The 19,910-nt window shown below is 35.5% G+C and overlaps 1 protein-coding gene across 1 annotated transcript; it reads left to right on the top strand.

Moving 5' to 3' along the window:
* Positions 1-600: 600 nt before the first annotated feature.
* LOC123528606 (V-type proton ATPase subunit S1-like) lies at positions 601-19,574 on the top strand. The gene is made up of 9 exons (XM_045308439.2): positions 601-727; positions 7,803-7,932; positions 8,351-8,428; positions 9,274-9,493; positions 10,226-10,311; positions 13,159-13,388; positions 13,573-13,614; positions 14,618-14,849; positions 16,714-19,574. The coding sequence occupies exons 1-9, from the start codon at positions 642-644 to the stop codon at positions 16,936-16,938; spliced, it is 1,329 nt and encodes a 442-aa protein (XP_045164374.2). The 5' UTR covers positions 601-641; the 3' UTR covers positions 16,939-19,574.
* The last annotated feature ends 336 nt before the right edge of the window (positions 19,575-19,910 follow it).

The raw sequence follows: 19,910 nt of genomic DNA, 5'->3' as shown, positions 1-19,910 counted from the left end.
TGTCAATAATGTAAATAGGGGGTCATCTCATTCACAGGAAAATTACTTAAATAAAGTAACACTATTCATATGTTTTTCGTCCGATATTTTGGTAGAACTAAGATAGTTCTTGGAAAACTTGTAATCAGATATACATGTTTCGATGTATGGAAGGCCGTACACGCCATAATGTTACAATGTAAGTCTATGGGAAAACAATTGGTGGTCACTGACCTGTACGGAAAAAAGAAACGACTAACGAGTTTTAACCTATGCTTCTAGTAAAGAATAGCATATAATATAATTGATTAATTTTTCTTGTATTTTCTCAAAATACAAATATGTCAGATTAAGAAGTCTTTTAAAGATTACGAGTATGATTGCTTTACATAACTCTTGTAAGTGTGTGCCCACTTTTCTGTTCACATTACTCTCTTGCCATAGATCACAAAACTATTCACTGACACTCATATGAGGGAAACACTACTTTCTATAGTTTTGTCGGCCATAGTCCAGGCTTTGCACCACTAATATACTGACTCTAATATACTGACTAGAGGTTAGGGTTAGGTCGACTATGGCCACAGTGGTTCGTTTGCCCTATGGAAAATAGCCTTACCCATGACTTACATTACAACCGGAAGTGAGACCTGTGCGACAAAATGTCAAAAATAATTTTAGCTTTATTTATCGCCTTTGGGGCTTCCCAGGCTACCAAAACACCAGTTTTAATTTGGTCGCCAAATAGGTATGTCTGACTGTCAGTCATGCGAATCATAATTCGTCCTTATAGAGAGAATATAGAGATATTTTGTATGTTTGTTTAGTGGGTCACTGGGTGGGGTAAAACTAAAAACATAAATTAGAGTAAACCGTCTTACTCTATATATCGACACCTTAATTTTCAAAAGCTCATAAAGTGAAATATATTGAGTACTTTGATACAATGATTTTAATATGAAACGGGGGTTTTCCCTCGGGGTTTTTTATTTGGGAGTCTATGGGAGTGGAGTCCATGGACTCCCATGGCTGCTAATTTAAGGGTCCCTAATAATTTTGTGGGGTCCACAAATTAATGATCTTGAAAAGGGACATTATTACAATAAAAATTTACCCTGAAACCGAATGAACTTGTATCTTTTTAATTTAGATAGCAGATGATTCAATATTTCGGAATGGCATCTTTCAAAATGACATGAGCTTCTCAATTCAGACCGATATCAAAAGGTGTGATACTCTTTTAGTTAAGATCAAATAGCCAGTAATTACCGGCAATTAGTGTGTCACCTCGTGCCGATTATGTTGTTCACAGTTTGATCCCGGTTAAAGATAATACACGATCCTTAATTAGTATCATAATTTTTGTGATTTATTTATATTTCTTTCACCAAAATACTTCTAATTTCTATGAAATTAATGTTGTTTGAAAGAAAAATAAACCATTCGATCTTTTACGGAACGTAACGGCAATCCTAGATTTTAGCGGTGACAGTTAGCGCGGAGAGTAGTCTCTTTACCAAAATGGCGAACATCGGTAACAAAACTTGTTTGAAGTTGGAAAATTGTCCATACCTAATTATAAATGTGCACCCACGATTTGGGGGTGGTCCTGGGAGTAAAAAAACTGCATATTATACATGGGTATCTGCACAAAGGAGGCTTAAGTGCAAAGGAGTTTTTTGACCGATTTTGCGGGTCCATTGGACGCAGAGGCACTGAAAAATGCGAGTTCAAAGCAGTAAAAGCGCTTCAGGGACGCAGAAAACCTGCGTCCGGGTAAACCCTGTGAAATAAGGCAAAGCCTCAAAGTAAGCTCGAATCGGATTTAGCTAAAATTATTATGCATCATTTATTTGTCACAACGAAACTATTCACTACTCAAAAGAATTCGCGAGAACCTATTCACTTGAATAAAAAGTCTACATTTAGTGTCACCATACCTGTAACAGTGAATATCATACGTTGCAAAATTTATGGAAAGCCAGTGTCACGGTGACGTCATTACTGCGTTCTCGTGGATTTCTGCTTATTTATGACATTTTTATCCATTTTCTGGCCGATGCATGATCTTTTAAATGAAAATAATATATTTTCAAACAACTGGAAATCTTTCTTGCATTATTGTTGAGTGATGAATAATTTTTAGCAATTGAAGTTCTGTATTCACTGCGGAAAGAAGTATTTCCTGTGAGCACCTGTCCGCTAGGGTGCGCGTTTTAAGAACTTCCGATGAAACTTTTCAAATCCATCAACAAGTGTGAAAGTATACTTGCATTACCGTAAAGCTCGATTCTCGAGCAGGCCCTGCTCTTCGAGCTTGCTATTAAAATGTAAAACAATGCTTCATTGGTTTATTTTCGGTACACATACAGAGCCTCATCTGGGTTTTTCATACTTGTCGCCAACCTTTTTGCCAATTTGAAAAAGTTGGAGCCATTTTTGAGCCTAAGTTCTGTGCTACTTTTATTTCTCTTAGTTGGCTGTCATAGTGTGCATAGAGAAATAAAATATTGTAAATAATTTCATTAGGAATAATAACAACTTTTGAAGGTGTATTAGTTTATTGTAGAAGTAAGTTCAATTTGTAGCTGGATACAAATGACACAAATCATTTCCTTAGTTTAAGAATCATATCTATCTATGAATTACCAATATTCTAGGACTTATTTATTTTCGGAAAGGAAAATTAGAATTTTTTCCATTTTAGAAGGTCGAGTTGAACACTCATCTAATGATTATTAAGAAGCCATGGTAGCAAGTGATATCTTCCAATTTCTGACTATTTCAAAGAAATTAACCAGGTCCAGGATACAAATTGAGGCTGTTATGTTTTTGTTTTCAGATCCATCGTTAAAATCATTACAAAATCATCTAATATATTTGCAAAACGTAACAAATTAAGTGCATCTTTCATTGTTATTAAAAATTCGTCAGTCATACAACTGCATGCCACAAACATGTTGATCTTTTTTGTAAAAATCGCAACACATAAAGTACACAGTAATCGGTGTTAAGTTTGGTGAATTCTCGGCAGTGTTCAAACACACAAGCTGGCAGATGTTTTAATTACTGATTAACTATCAATTCACACATTATTACGCAATTATCTTCTCAAAGTGTCAACCAGCTTCAACAGTCGAATTGTTAAATACATCGCCGATTTTATTCACTATCAGTGCCTAGGAAAGCACGTGTATCAGGAACCAATTCTTGGCCCGCTTATATCACTACAGAAAAAAACAAATGACGAGAAAAAAAACTATGCGCCACTTATTTTCACCAGTTCGCAAAATTTAGCGCCAAATTCTTAAAATTTATTGCAAATGGCGACATTGGCGATTGACAGCAGAGGCCCTGACATACTTTCTTGCGAAAGCTAGGGGGATGAATTGACCAAAAAGGGGACGAGTTTACAAAATTTTATCACGGGGATGAAATGACCAAATTTGGGGGACAAAATGACCAAATCAGGGACGAGCTGACTGGGGGAGAGTTGACTTGATACCGACTTAAGGATGATATTTCTACTAGCCAGCAGGGCCAGTTGAAATGGGAAGTTACCGGCCAGACTTGTTTACCACTGGTCCAAACTTTTTGATGAGGCAAGGCAACATGATCATAGAAATTCCATGGTTTGCCATTTTTGTCCAATCAAATATAAGTTTACATGCAGTTTCGTGTGTGGAAATCAATACTGCAGGCCCTCCCGTGGCTCATTCACACTTGTAGCCATGACTTTAATAGCCAGTTGCAAAAAGTTAGAGCCATTTTATAGCCAAAATTGCCAGAATAGTAGCCATTTTTTTTTTAAATCTCTATTTCATTTGATACTTTAATCTTTAAACATGCAATTTGCTCTTGAACCAGTATTAGTTACATCCTAATATCACATTTGAATCAAAAACAGTTTTTAATTTTCTCATTAAAATGTTTTAACCATTTTTCAAGAATATTTTCAAAGCAAAAGTATTGCTCAATCTATAGAATTACCCCTTTATGTAGTTTGCCATTTTTGAATTATCTCCCTTTAATGGGCATTTTTTCACTACTTAGATGTTTTTAAAACACGAAAATTTAGTTCATTTGTATCTCAAAGATTCTTCTACTGAAATTTTACGAACGACTCGGTAGCCTAGTGGTAGAGTATCCGCTTTGAGTGCGGGAGGTCATCGGTTCAACTTCAATCCCAGGCCGCGTCATAGCAAAGGCATAAAAAATGGTACTAGTAGCTTCCTCGCTTGGCGCTCAGCATTAAAAGGATAGTGCTAGGACTGATAGAGCTAAAAATAGAAGTATTTTTAAATGACTTTTTCCCTTCAACAGTTTGATCGATCTTCATTAAACTTGATCAGTAATTCAGTATCGTCTTTTAACGTCCTTTCTTAAATTTGTTCAGGTTGGGGCACTTGTCCTGGTTTGTCTTTTAAATGCTAATTACAGATGTTACCATTTATGATTCATTTTTTAGCTCGACTATTCAAAGAATAGTCTAGCTATTCTACTCACCCTGGCGTCGGCGTCACACCTTGGTTAAGTTTTTGCATGCAAGTACATACAGTCATCAATTAAAGGCATATAGCTTTGAAACTTATTTTTTCTTTTTCTAGGTCAATTACCAACCTCTCTGGGTCAAGTCCCATAACTCTGACATGTATTTTGAGCAAATTATGCCCCCTTTTGGACTTTGAAAATTTTGGTTAAAGTTTTACATGCAAGTTACTATCTCCAAAACTAATGCAGATATTGATTTGAAACTTCACATGTGTCTTCGGGGTTATAAAACTAGTTGATAGCAGCAAGTCCTATAACTCTGACCTTCATTTTGGCCAAATTATGCCCCCTTTTGGACTTAGCAAATTCTGGTTAAAGTTTTGCGTGCAAGTACATACAGCTATTTTTAAAAGGCATATAGATTTGAAACTTATTTTTTCTTTTTCTAGATCAATAACCAACCTCACTGGGTCAAGTTCCATAACTCTGGCATGTATTTTGAGCAAATTATGCCCCCTTTTGGACTTAGACAATTTTGGTTAAAGTTTTACATGCAAGTTACTATCTCCAAAACTGATGCAGATATTGATTTGAAACTTCACATGTGTCTTCGGGGTTATAAAACTAGTTGATAGCAGCAAGTCTCATAACTCTGACCTTCATTTTGGCCAAATTATGCCCCCTTTTGGACTTAGCAAATTCTTGTTAAAGTTTTGCGTGCAAGTACATACAGCTATTTTTAAAAGGCATATAGATTTGAAACTTATTTTTTCTTTTTCTAGATCAATAACCAACCTCACTGGGTCAAGTCCCATAACTCTGGCATGTATTTTGAGCAAATTATGCCCCCTTTTGGACTTAGACAATTTTGGTTAAAGTTTTACATGCAAGTTACTATCTCCAAAACTAATGCAGATATTGATTTGAAACTTCACATGTGTCTTCGGGGTTATAAAACTAGTTGATAGCAGCAAGTCTCATAACTCTGACCTTCATTTTGGCCAAATTATGCCCCCTTTTGGACTTAGCAAATTCTGGTTAAAGTTTTGCGTGCAAGTACATACAGCTATTACTAAAAGGCATATAGATTTGAAACTTATTTTTTCTTTTTCTAGATCAATTACCAACCTCACTGGGTCAAGTCCCATAACTCTGGCATGTATTTTGGGCAAATCATGCCCCCTTTTGGACTTAGAAAATTTTGGTTAAAGTTTTACATGCGAGTGTCTATCTCCAAAACTGATGCAGATATTGAATTGAAACTTCATATGTGCCTTCGGGGTTATAAAAGTAGTTGATAGCAGCAAGTCCAATAACTGATATGCATTTTGGTCAAATTATGCCCCCTTTTGAACTTAAAACTCTTTTGATATTTAACCTTTTTTGGGTAATATTTTCCTGCTTCTGGGACAATATTTCGAATAGTCGAGCTTGGCTGTCTTACGGACAGCTCTTGTTAGCTCATCTGATTTTTTGAAAAAAAATGATGAGTTATTGTCATCACTTGAGCGGTTGTCGGCGTCGGCGTCGGCGTCGGTGTCGGCGTCGGCGTCTGCGTCGGCGTTGCCTGGTTAAGTTTTATGTTTAGGTCAGCTTTTCTCCTAAACTATCAAAGCTATTGCTTTGAAACTTGGAATACTTGTTCACCATCATAAGCTGACCCTGTATAGCAAGAAACATAACTCCATCTTGCTTTTTGCAAGATTTTTGGCCCCTTTTGTACTTAGAAAATATCAGATTTCTTGGTTAAGTTTTATGTTTAGGTCAACTTTTCTCTAAACTATCAAAGCTATTGCTTTGAAACTTGGAATACTTGTTCACCATCATAAGCTGACCCTGTACATCAAGAAACATAACTCCATCTTGCTTTTTGCAAGATTTATTGCCCCTTTTGGACTTAGAAAATCAGTTTTCTTGGTTAAGTTTTATGTTTAGGTCAGCTTTTATCCTAAACTATCAAAGCTATTGCTTTAAAACTTGCAACACTTGTTCACCATCATAAGTTGACCCTGTATAGCAAGAAACATAACTCCGTCCTGCTTTTTGCAAGATTTATGGCCCCTTTTGGACTTAGAAAATATCAGATTTCTTGGTTAAGTTTTATGTTTAGGTCAACTTTTTCTCTTAAACTATCAAAGCTATTGCTTTGAAACTTGCAACACTTGTTCACCATCATAAGCTGACCCTGTACAGCAAGCAACATAACTCCATCTTGCTTTTTGCAATAATTATTGCCCCTTTTGGACTTAGAAAATCATTTTCTTGGTTGAGTATTATGTTTAAGTCAACTTTTCTCATAAACTATCAAAGCTATTGCTTTAAAACTGCAACAGTTTTTCACCATCATAAGTGGACACTGTACATCAAGAAACATAACTCTATCCTGCTTTTTGCAAGAATGATGGCCCTTTTTAGACTTAGAAAATCATGGGTAGGACAATATTTCTATTACACAAAAAAAATCAGATGAGCGTCAGCACCCGCAAGGCGGTGCTCTTGTTAATTTATGTAAGATTTAAGGGGGAATACCGAAGGTAGTTGAGTGACTTAGGACCACTATGGCCCTCTTGTTTAAATGTGAGCAAAATTCGTATCAGTTGTGCCAGAAAATTGAGAAAATATGACGGCTTCATTTAAATGCTAATATATAATATACCTAGTAAAATCGCAGATAAATTGAATTAGTTTCTTTGATTTAAGAAAATGACTGTATGCGTTTTATATGCCTCACCCAATGAAAAAAGACAGCTTAGACCAAAACAAATCATTCTCATATTGTGTATATCCCAAACTTGAACTTTGCAGTTTAACTCTGGTGCAGGAATCTCGGTACTTATCTTTAGATCAGTACATCACAGGCACAATATCAATGAGAAAGTATACAGGTGATTAAGCGGATGAAGGTTATTGAATGAAGGATCAGTTGTTTTTATTTTTCTGATGTTTATAAATCCTAGTCCCATATAACATCAAAGAGAGAGCATTTTTTGTCGACAGAAGATGAATTGTTCAACCTTTTGAACTTTAATTACCAAGTATAATATGTATATTTTAGATACCCATTGAAGAAATACAAAAAATACATTTTCAGCTGCAGCATAAATATTCAGTGTTTAATCTGGCATCATATATATAATATTACATCTTGTGACCATACCTGTAACCGAAAATAGAGAAGAATAAAGTCTTTATTATATGCTAGAATTTATTAGTTAACTAATGGACAGGCTGTTTTAGTGATGTTTGAATATTTATTTTTTTGTTGTTGTTTAAGGTGTTTGTTTGTATACTTATTTTGTTGTTGTTGTTATGCATAGGTTATATGATTTCAGGCCATTGAGCGATTTACCACAGAGTTATGCAGGGGAAACTGTAAAAGACGAGGTTTTCACGGAGAAATACCTTCAGCCATTATTAACCTCTGACCCTAGTCAGTCAGTAGTGGTATTTCTGCAAGACAAGGTAATGTACCAATAAGTGTGATAGTCGCAGGGTTTTGGGGAACTCCTGAATTGGAGCCCCAGACTGTTTCCTTCTGAATCTTGCTTATTACTAGTTTATTTTAGTGCTTTTAAACTACACAGCACTCTTTTTATCATTAAATACATGTCCAGGAACTCTTGTACTTCAAATTAGTGAAAATGTAGATCTTACATTAAGGTTAATTGATATCATCCTAGAATTTGTTATGAACTAAGTAATAAAGTGTTAGAAAGGAAGGTCAAGTAGTTCTTAACTGTAAAAGCAGAAACATCCCTTAAAGATTTTTGCTAATTTTTCATTTTCCATTTTTTGTCACGAACATTTATCCATGGGTAAATTCAGCATATATGTATATAAAGGATTTCATCAGAAAATCTTTCAAATATTTCTCTTTCAGCTGAGTGTAGAAGATTTCACCAACCATGCTGATGTTTACAATCCAAACAGTGATGGTGGAGCATTCAAAAATGTTAAGGTAAAAGGTTATAGGGGTAATTTGAGCCGCATCATGAGAAAACCAACATAGTGCCACTGTGGCTTTGCGACCAGCATGGGTCCAGACCAGCCTGCGCATCCGCGCAGTCTGGTCAGGATCCATGCTGTTTGCTAACGTTTTCTCAAATTGAAATAGGCTTTGAAAGCGAACAGCATGGATACTGACCAGACTGCACAGATGCGCAGGCTGGTCTGGATCCATGCTGGGCGCAAACGCACTTATGTTGGTTTTCTCATGGTGCGGCTCATTTCTGTTTTGTCCAGTAAATTAGAAAACATTCAAGACCCTCTCCTCTGGAGTCCTATAGAGGAAAGCTAATTAGTTATCGCAGATATTATTCAAGGTTTACAAACCGCTGTTACTTCCTAAAGTGTATATGAAAATTGTGATAAAACCTAGGCAATGTCTGACATTGGTTATATCAGATAAGTCAGTTCCTTTTTATAACTAACACATGTATTCTGTGACAAACACCTTATGCTGATGTGCTTTACCTGCATGGAGGACTTGGAACTTCTAAAATTGGCAGCTTGCTTGGATAACTCTGTACAAACTAAAACTGTATTCTGCTGAGGTCATGATTTTGTTACTTATTTGCGATGAAAATATCAGTGTTGTATAAATTTCAGTTTAAATGCAATTTCTGTCATATCTAGATTTTCTGTGTTAAATTATAATTACCAGTATTGGGGTCTTCCAAAAATGAGTGACCCTGCCAGTATATTGAATGCAGAGCAAAATTCTTTTATGAATTTTTTGCTGAATCAAAATTCCCGCTTTCATTGATTCTTTGGCTTGAAACTTGTCAACAACAACATTTTCAGTCTGCCATGGATGATCAGTTCTCAGTTCACCTACCAGCAGTGATCAGCCCAAAAGCAACTATAGAAAGCCTATCTAAGTCTTTCTCAGGCAGTGTGATAAAGGTAGATAACCCAGAAGACTTTGCAAACTTGAAGCTTGAGGATGGCAAGGGTTATCTTATCATCGTGTCACTCGAGCCAATTCACAGCCAAGAAGAGTTTGGTTCCTTCAAGAGAAATGGTATGTGTGAAAATCTTGCTCTTAAATTATTTAGTAATTCATCAAATTTCTCAATGCATTTGAACATTAAATTAGTGGGACTTACAAAGATGAGCGGGGACTTACAAAGATGAGCGGGGACTTACAAAGATGAGCAGGGACTTACAAAGCTGAGTGGTTAATTTTGCTGGCTTTAAATCTCTTTTGCTTGTGACTTCAAAATCTTGCTTATGATATTAAACTGTTTCATGTGAGAAGGTTTATGCTAAATTTCTGGGTGTTGGCAGTTCTACTCAGGTGCCAATCTGGCCTGAAAGAATGCCAGAGGGGCACATAGGGTCTTCCGGCGCATTTATGCTGGAAGGTCACCATATGACCTGAACTGAGTCAGTTTTAAATGAAGCCCATGTACACAAAAAAACTTTAAAAGGTAAAGATGCAGTCTGAGCAAGTTGATAAATTAAAATGACTACGGTTTTATAGTGCAATAAAGAAAGGATTTCGCACATATCAGATGATCAGATGCACTGTCTGGAGAAAATATTAGTATTGTTACTGAATATGCGCTGAGTACATACCTCCAGGCATATATCATGCATGTATTATCACATAATTGCACCGCTATTGTCCCAACATTTTATGTTTAAATGATTGAAGTTATTTATAAAGGTTAATTTGTTGTAGTTCTTAATATATCTTCAAAACAATAAAGTGAAAAGTTTTTATTTTATTGAAGAAATTTTCTCTTTTCAGATGAGGCTATAGGGAAGTGTTTACATCACATGAACAAGAGAAGTATCAAATACAGTGCCATCTACACTGCAGAGTCCTCTTCAAAGGTAAGGTCCTGTTTTAACAACAGATGCGAATGTAACTGTATGGTAATGTTTTTTACAATGACAAATTCTTTTTCGTTTAAGAATTTCGTTCAGGCTTACCTGTGATTCGGTTGCGCACGCGCAGATCACTTTTCCGGTTGCAATTCTGCAGGAAACACACCTCGTCGTTTACAAATTTTTGATTGGTTGTAGATCAATTTTATCGAAGAATATATTGAAAATTTCATTATATGATCAAATGGCTAAGGGATGGTTATAATTCAGCCCTAGCCAGAAATAATGTCGTCAAGAATGTGATATATAATCCTTTGATATTGTGTAAGAATTGAAATAATATATCTCAGACAGTGATTTTTTTTCTTATATAAAAACATGGCTTGTCATTCAGCTGGGTTTTTATAATATCATTCAGACTGTAGCCTCATGATATAATTCTTTCTCATCTGAACAAAAACCAATGACTTTATTATGCCTCCCACCACACAGTGGTGTGGGAGACATATTGATTTACTCCAGTCTGTGTGTGTGTGTGTGTGTCTGTCTGTCACAAAGCTTGTCCGCACTCTAAATCGAACATTTCTCATCCGATCTTCACCAAACTTCAACAAAATGTGTCTGCCAATAAGTGCTCGGCCAAGTTGGATAACTAGCCAAATCAACCTAGGCACTTCGGAATTATGGCCCTTGATTTACCAAGAACACTGACTGACTTACTATTTAGATGATTAGGCAGTTGTGGGAGACATGCGCTTTTCTCAAAAGCATCTCTAGTTGAATGATAAAATCACTGTTTGGGATGTATTTTTCCCTAAGTAAGACAAAGTTGTTCCAAGCTGCAAAGCCCTGTTTTCTAGAGGTTTCAGTGCTACTGTTAATCAGTCCAGCCTATTCCTCATCACTGCTGTCCACAAACAGCTTGATGTTATATTTGCAAAATATTGACGGTCTTAAGAAATTCTAAAAATATTAGTGAAAGTTTATGATATGTGTCTGTATCAAAAAACACTTTTATTTCTTTATATGCATTATATAGTTTTGTGAATCTGTTATCTCCATTCTAGTAATTTTAAGGTAGTTTCTGCACGTTTGATAAACTGAAAGTGATGGCGTAACGTCATCTATCCGGAAACCTGGAATAAAGTCTGGATTCGGCGTACGGAAATGAAAATCATTTTATGAATTAATAGCAACCTATGAGTAAATTTATTACAATGATACTGTTACTGTCTTTCTAAAGTTAAAATATGATATTAAAACATCTGTCACGTTAAAATTAGCGTGAAAAGTGCGGTTCACTTTAATCATGGTCAAATATCTCAAAATTAAGCACACGGACCTATACATTTTATTGTACCCCCCCCCCCCCCAACAAAGTTGTAAAGGGGGGTATACTGGTTTCAGGTTGTCTGTCTGTAGACGCAATCTTGTGCGCACCATCTCTCCTTATCCCCTTGACAGAATTTAATGAAACTTCACACAAGTGATCAGTACCAACAGTAGTTGTGCATGGGGCATGTAAGGTTCTTTTAGAAAAAAAATTTGCAGAGTTATGGGACTTTGTCTTTTTTGTTACTATACTATATACAAAGACACAATCTTGTGCGCACAATCTCTCCTCATCCCCTTGACACACTTTAATGAAACTTCACACAAGTGATCAGTACCAACAGTAGTTGTGCATGGGGCATGTTAGGTTCTTTTAGAAAAAAAATGTGCAGAGTTATGGGACTTTGTTTTTTTTTTGTTACTATACTATATACATAGACACAATCTTGTGCGCACCATCTCTCCTCATCCCCTTGACACAATTTAATGAAACTTCACACAAGTGATCAGTAACAACAGTAGTTGTGCATGGGGCATGTTAGGTTCTTTCAGAAAAAAAATTTTGCAGAGTTATGGGACTTTGTTTTTTTGTTACTATACTATATACATAGACACAATCTCCTCATCCCCTTGACACAACTTAATGAAACTTCACACAAGTGATCAGTAACAACAGTAGTTGTGCATGGGGCATGTTAGGTTCTTTCAGCGACAAAAATTGCAGAGTTATGGGACTTTGTTTCTTGTTAACATACTATGTACATACAGTCTGCATATGCAATCTTGTGCGTGCCTAATCTACCAAACCCTTACACACAATTTAATAAATAGATAAAGCGAAGAACTAACTCCAGAAATATACTTTTTACTTCAAAACTCGCAAATTGTGCGACGTTAAACCCAACAAAAAAAAAAAATTTATTTCAATTTAATGAAACTTCACAAAAGTGATCAGTACCAAATCTAGTTGTGCATGGTGCATGTTACATTCTTTAGATAAATATTCTGCATAGTTATGGGACTTTGTTTTTTGTTACTAAACTGTATACATACAGTCTATATACATACAGTCCACATAATAAATGCAATCTTGTGTGCGTCAAATTGCAATGTACTGTGTCAGTGCATGCGGGGGGTACATTCATCACCTTTAGTGATAGCTCTAGTTTCACCACATTACAGGCCATATGTTTATTTACAACTGTGGGAAGTTTCATTGAATTCTACATTGTAGAAAAATTTCTATTTGCGAAAATGTTATGAAAGTTACGATTTTCCCATAGACTTCCATTATGAAAAATTGCGTGAGGTCCATTTTTTTCAGATCAGTCTAGCAAAATATCAAGCACACGACCCTGTCTTTTTTATTTGCTGAATTTTCTAGGTATATTCTGAAGTTTTGAAAAATCAGAGTTTAATCAAATTCTACATTGTAGAAAAAATTTCGATCCAAACGTGCAGAACTACCTTAATCAGGGATAAGCTGTTGCATGTTTAAGATATTATCTGGGTACGTTGCAGGTGGTGAGTGAGGAAGCACACAGTGGACGGCATCTGTTGGCAGCGGCAGATAAGACCGGTAATGGTACATACGTGAACAGCCAGGGTGTCAAAGTATTCCTGAAGTCTGTCTCTGTATATATCACTCCAAAGCCAAAAGATCCCAACACTAAAGCAGTAACATTCAGCACGGAGTATCAGTTCGATGATGACAAAGATCTAAACTTTGAAAAAATGAACGAATCTGTCAAGTAAGTATTTTGAAAACATTCTAGTTTAAAATATTATGGTTTAAGCTAAAAAATATTTATTTGAAATCAGCAGGTCTTAGGTTTGTATACTAGGGACAGTTATGTTCTTCATAATGAAGGGTTGAAGTTAACATGATTTTCTGATTTCGTTTAACATTTGTAATATTATGTACTTGTTTTGCAGGTTAACTTTCACCATGAAAGGCAATGGAACTGCCACTCTGGAGTATGTATTTTATTCATCTTATATGGGGCCTTCGTGGCTAAGTGGTTAAGGTTGCTGACTTTAAATTACTTGCCCCCTCACAAATGTAGGTTCAAAATCACACATGGGGTTTTGGAGTTCTTTGTTTGAGGAAGCCAACCAGCTGGCTTATGGAGGGTTGGTAGTTCTACCCAGGTGCTCGCACTTCCCGAAATGATGCCGGGAGGGGCACCTTAGATCCTCTACCTCGAAACAAAAGGGGCCTCCGTGGCCGAGTGGTTCAGGTCGCAGACCTTGAATCACTTGCCCCTCATCGATGTGGGTTCGAGCCTCACACAGGGCATTGAATTCTTCATGTGAGGAAGCCATTCAGCTGGCTTACGGAAGGTCGGTGGTTCTACCAAGATGCCTGCTCATGATGAAATAATGCACAGGTCGGCACCTGGGGTCTTCCTCCACCAACAAAGCTGAAAAGTCACCATATGACCTAAATTGTGTCAGTGCGACGTTAAACCCAACAAAACAAAAAGAAGAAAAAAGCTAAAAAATATCCCAGTGTAGCCTTAATTATGTTGATAAACCCAACAAAATAAAGATAAAGCAATTTGGGGGGGGGGGGAACTCCTTTGCTATTTTTACACACTGTGTCTGTCTTTGGTAAAGCCTGAAAGTATAGGTAATATATATAAAGAATAGAAGTACTTGAAGAAATTCATGACATTATTAGTCTGAATTGTTGTAGATTTGGTAATATTCATAAAAAGTCGATACAAAAGGACAAGCAAATTCACATCACATGTCTACTGAATATCATTGTCGCTATAAATGCAACTAACTACAAAGTGCACATATGTCAGTTGTCTGTCAAATCTCAAAAGAAAAAAGAAACAAAAATTGCCCAGTTTCAGTAGGTAGAAAAGATGACCATTGTCTGAAAGAAATTGGTTGATTTTAGTAAAATGTAGGTAATCAAAACAAAGAAATTTGGTGATCATTTAGTTGATACTTGCATTTTAATTGACAGGATGTTAATCTCTCCAACACAATTGTACGAGTTTATGTCGATGAATGGAACATTCAGCTATAAAGGGGATGGAGACTCGGATAATGACGTTGATAACATGCCTATAGACTACAAGATCCAGGCAACCAGGGGCTTCTGTTTCCATTGTACACAGTTGAGAGCTGCGAGGGATTACACTAGAAAAGATTTCAATGGTACTAGTTCAGTGAGCGTTGTTCTCAATGGATTCCAGGTACAGGTTTTGCTTCTAGAATGACAATGAAATTTGTTCAGTTACTGTATGTCAGTTTTCAATATACTGTGAAATCATTTATATCCTTTGGGAACTAAATTTTGTGGATTTCATGACTGGGTAAATCTACAAAATTAAATCGCAATGAACAAGTAAATTTCCTGTTCATTTTATATTCAAATTTTGAAATCTTTGAATTCGTTTCTGCACAAAACTGCCATTTCAACCGAAACTATGACAGGAAATCATTGTTTCTGGGATCAGTTTTCATGTTTGCTTTTAGACCACAAAACTAAACCGATATTGAAAGCATAAAATTCATTTCATCTTTTGAATTGAAAATTTGTATATACAGATCCCCATGAAATAGCTGTTTTTCAGGGATCATCCTAGGTCAAAATTTTAGGGAGAAGTGACTTCTCCCTCTGCAGAATTTAGGGAGAAGTTGAGGAATTTAAGGAGAAGAATCGGCATAGCATTCAGTTTCCTGCCTATATATATCCACTTTCTATGGGTCTAGCTATAACTTATAAACAGTAATTATTTAGGGAAATTGATTTTTGCGTTATCATTTTCATGAATTTTTAAATAAAGTATAAACTTAGCTATGAAAAAGTCGCCTTTAAATTTTTATCCGAAATTTACATGTCCGAAACTCTTAATTTAACAGGTGCACGACCAAGACGCCATGAAATTTTTCATTCAAATTTCGATTCTCGTGCTTTTATGATGCCTGATTTTTGCATCAACTTGTTCAGATTTATACATTTAATTCATTTATTTATTTATTTTTTCGAAAACAACACCAAACTCGTAGGTAATGGCGATCTTTTTACAAATATTTTGTACGGCAGTTCTGACGTCTGCAAAATCATTTTTTATCCGCAGTACCCGAGCAATTCATTTACAGAAATTGACCGTAATCATGGTAATTGAAATAAATTTTGAAGTAATCTTTAATAAAATGAAAGAATAATGTACAATTGGTGCATATGATCATGCTCTCGTTAAGTTTATCGGCTTTTTACACGCCGATTGAAAATTTTCAAAATGGCGGCGGCTTACAATATTATTGATTGACACTGTGGGATATTAACGCTACGATTGGCTGAAGTTTGACAGGCGAGTAGGCGGGGTTGACTATGGATTTATCGATAATTTAATCTAGAATATGCATAAAGTTTTACAACTTTAAGTAAACAGATAATCACTCGCTGAAAAACTCGGCGATTTGGATTTCGCCCGGAGGCGATAATTAGGCGAAGTGGCCGACTTTAAAGCGACGATATCGCTCAAATCGCCTTGTAGGATGATCCCTGTTTTTGTCAAAGCGATGAATTTCACAGTATACCGGTATACAGATTTGTAGTCTGGTAGAATAATTGTATGTTAAGATGTAAAACTAGATTCGAAACAGTCTTTCTATCAGAGGTCTATTATTAAGTTTAATGTACATTGTAATTTCGAAACTTGTGAAGTCATAAATGTGTATTACTTTGTCACAAAATCAAATCCCACCAAACAAAATTTCCTTTCATTATATACATAAGTTGAAATCCGTTCAGTCATAACCCTACAAAACAGGCGTTCTGCCAGAGCCGTAAAATTTCCTGTATGGATGGATTTTACATTATTATTATTATTATACAAGATTTATATATACAAGATTTATATTGCGCCCTTTTCATTATAAACACATTCAAAGGTGTTTTATAATGTAACAATAAGGCAGTTGTTCAAAATAATAATTTTCTTTTATATGGACTGTACAACTTGATTAACCAATTTTCTAATAACAGTGCTTTTCTATTTCTTCATCAGAAAATTCATATTGAAACTGACCATAGTGTATTTGGCCTTTCAGATTGAAGCATTCAACCCCTACAACAACACAAGTGATCAACAGTTTACCAACGATGTATGGGATTGTGTCGAGTTCTTCACAATTCCGATCTGGATGGGTATAATCACCACGCTTCTTCTCCTCACGATTCTGTTCTACGGAATCACGATGATTTCCAACATCACGACCATGGACAGGTTCGACGATCCGAAAGGGAAGACGATAACCGTGACAGTTAATGAGTAGTCTTCAGAAAAGCTTTAGTCCAGCTCCTATATATAGACAATTCAACTTTTATTTGTTTTGAACTTAATTCATAATTTAGCAAGAAAAAAAAATCCGAGTAACTAGTGTTTGAATATTATTGTAAAAGAGAGTAGATTTCCGGACTTGTTTGTCACTTAAGACAGGTCAGTCCTCGAAAATAAATCTTAAAGCTGCGTTCAATTGAAAGTTGGCAATTTTTTAATTTTTAGCTCATCTGATTTTTTGAAAAAAAATGATGAGTTATTGTCATCACTTGAGCGGTTGTCGGCGTCGGCGTTGCCTGGTTAAGTTTTATGTTTAGGTCAGCTTTTCTCCTAAACTATCAAAGCTATTGCTTTGAAACTTGGAATACTTGTTCACCATCATAAGCTGACCCTGTATAGCAAGAAACATAACTCCATCTTGCTTTTTGCAAGATTTATGGCCCCTTTTGTACTTAGAAATATCAGATTTCTTGGTTAAGTTTTATGTTTAGGTCAACTTTTCTCCTAAACTATCAAAGCTATTGCTTTGAAACTTGGAATACTTGTTCACCATCATAAGCAGACCCTGTACATCAAGAAACATAACTCCATCTTGCTTTTTGCAAGATTTATTGCCCCTTTTGGACTTAGAAAATCAGTTTTCTTGGTTAAGTTTTATGTTTAGGTCAGCTTTTATCCTAAACTATCAAAGCTATTGCTTTAAAACTTGCAACACTTGTTCACCATCATAAGTTGACCCTGTATAGCAAGAAACATAACTCTGTCCTGCTTTTTGCAAGATTTATGGCCCTTTTGGACTTAGAAAATATCAGATTTCTTGGTTAAGTTTTATGTTTAGGTCAACTTTTCTCTTAAACTATCAAAGCTATTGCTTTGAAACTTGCAACACTTGTTCACCATCATAAGCTGACCCTGTACAGCAAGCAACATAACTCCATCCTGCTTTTTGCAATAATTATTGCCCCTTTTGGACTTAGAAAATCATTTTCTTGGTTGAGTATTATGTTTAAGTCAACTTTTCTCATAAACTATCAAAGCTATTGCTTTAAAACTTGCAACAGTTTTTCACCATCATAAGTGGACACTGTACATCAAGAAACATAACTCTATCCTGCTTTTTGCAAGAATGATGGCCCTTTTTAGACTTAGAAAATCATGGGTAGGACAATATTTCTATTACACAAAAAAAATCAGATGAGCGTCAGCACCCGCAAGGCGGTGCTCTTGTTATGAGTAACTGCAATAGATTTTTTCGAATTGCTTTCTTGAATTTTAAGAACTTTTCGTCTACAGTTACACACATAGTCAAAAAATGTAGAAAAGTCTCAAATGTGCTTGTCACGCTGTTGAAATTTCATGATAATAGAAGGCATTGGCTGTAATTTGTATCTTATAAATTAATCTTTACCTGCTAAATTTCTAAAATGCACTGGTCCATCATTCAATTTGGGCCATTTATTATTCAAAGGGGTGTTCACTGAAAATTTACTGGCTGAATAGCGAACAGCGCAGACCATGATCAGCCTGCACGGATCGCAAATGCAATTCACTTGCCGCCAGCAGGCTAAAGGTTAAGTATTGTCCTTTTAACAATACTTTGTCATTTTTGGTGTCTTGTATAAAGTGCTGTCAGTTTTCAAAAAAAGAGCTTTTGATGTTGATCTGGAGGCGTGTCACTTTAATACGAAATAGATTACAAACAGAATAAAATTCATTAGAATATTGTTGTAGCAGACATTACACATCTTGAGTCTAAAAATTTTTAGCCGGTTTAAGGCACAGGCCAGTTTTGTAAATCCCTACTCTGACGTGTTTTTTGCTTGTAAGTAGAGTTAGTTAATGGAATTTATTCAAGGATGTATTTTTCGTGCTGTAAAGAAGCAAGCTAGGTTAACTTGCATTATGTGTATAGGTTAAACATGAATTGTCAGGAAATGTGACAAATGCCAGTGTTAAAATATATCAGTTACATAATTTGAAATTGTAAAACATAATTTTGATTAAAAGATACCGTAGCAATGGTGACTGGAATTAATTCTGGACCAGTTTTTCCTTTAAAGAGCAGATCTGATTAAAAGACATATTATAAACAAAATCTCCATGTTGCAAACAAAAATGTTATTGACCATCCATTTGAGTGCAGAAATATACCTATTTCAAGCTGAAAATACTCCTGATTAAGCAAGCTATGCTCTTCTTAAACCATTAATGTCAGGAAGCAATGAATATTTTTCAGGATTAAGATTTGTTAATGTGACATCATTTTTGGGTAAGCGTTTTTCTACAGAAACAAGTATATTAAATGTTCAGTGATCACTTAGTACTGTAAAATTACATTCCACCTTTTGAAATACTTCACACTGACACAACTTTTCAGGTTTTTTAAAAAGAATTTTATTTTTTCAAGAACTTCTTTATATATTTTGGAAATAAAATGGTACTTAAAACCTAGATATGAGAGGATTATTTAGCGATTCAGAATGTCCTCTGTGTACTAATAAGTAGTTATAACTTCACTCTAAAACAACATTTTTACATTATATTTTTCACTTGAATTTTTCATAAAAAGAGTATTTGTTTAAAAGGTAGACCAATAATCAGTAATGAAATAAAATTAAAAAGAATGATAAATGTGTTAGCTATTTTTAGCTCATCTGAACTTTGTTCAGGTTAAATTGTTAGTATAGCTGGATGATGTGGTGTCCATTGTCGTGCATCCATCGTCCTAGGTATGTTGTCTTGTGTCGACATTTTTACCAAAACTTCTCTGAAACTGCTGGTCAAGCTGTATCTGTAGCATCCTGGCATGGACTTACCTCGAGTTTGTTCAAAGTGTTCTGCTTGCCCCTCTTTAGAGCTTAAAGAATTTATTCTCAAGAACCACTTGAAGGATCTTTAAAAAACGTCCCCTTTTATAGTTAAAAAAGCAACTTTCTCATGAGCCACGGGATAGATCTTCACCAGACT

Source organism: Mercenaria mercenaria, chromosome 13 (genome assembly GCF_021730395.1).
Source record: "Mercenaria mercenaria strain notata chromosome 13, MADL_Memer_1, whole genome shotgun sequence".
NCBI classification, from domain to species: Eukaryota; Metazoa; Mollusca; class Bivalvia; order Venerida; family Veneridae; genus Mercenaria; species Mercenaria mercenaria.
This window is presented reverse-complemented; position numbering and strand designations above follow the sequence as displayed.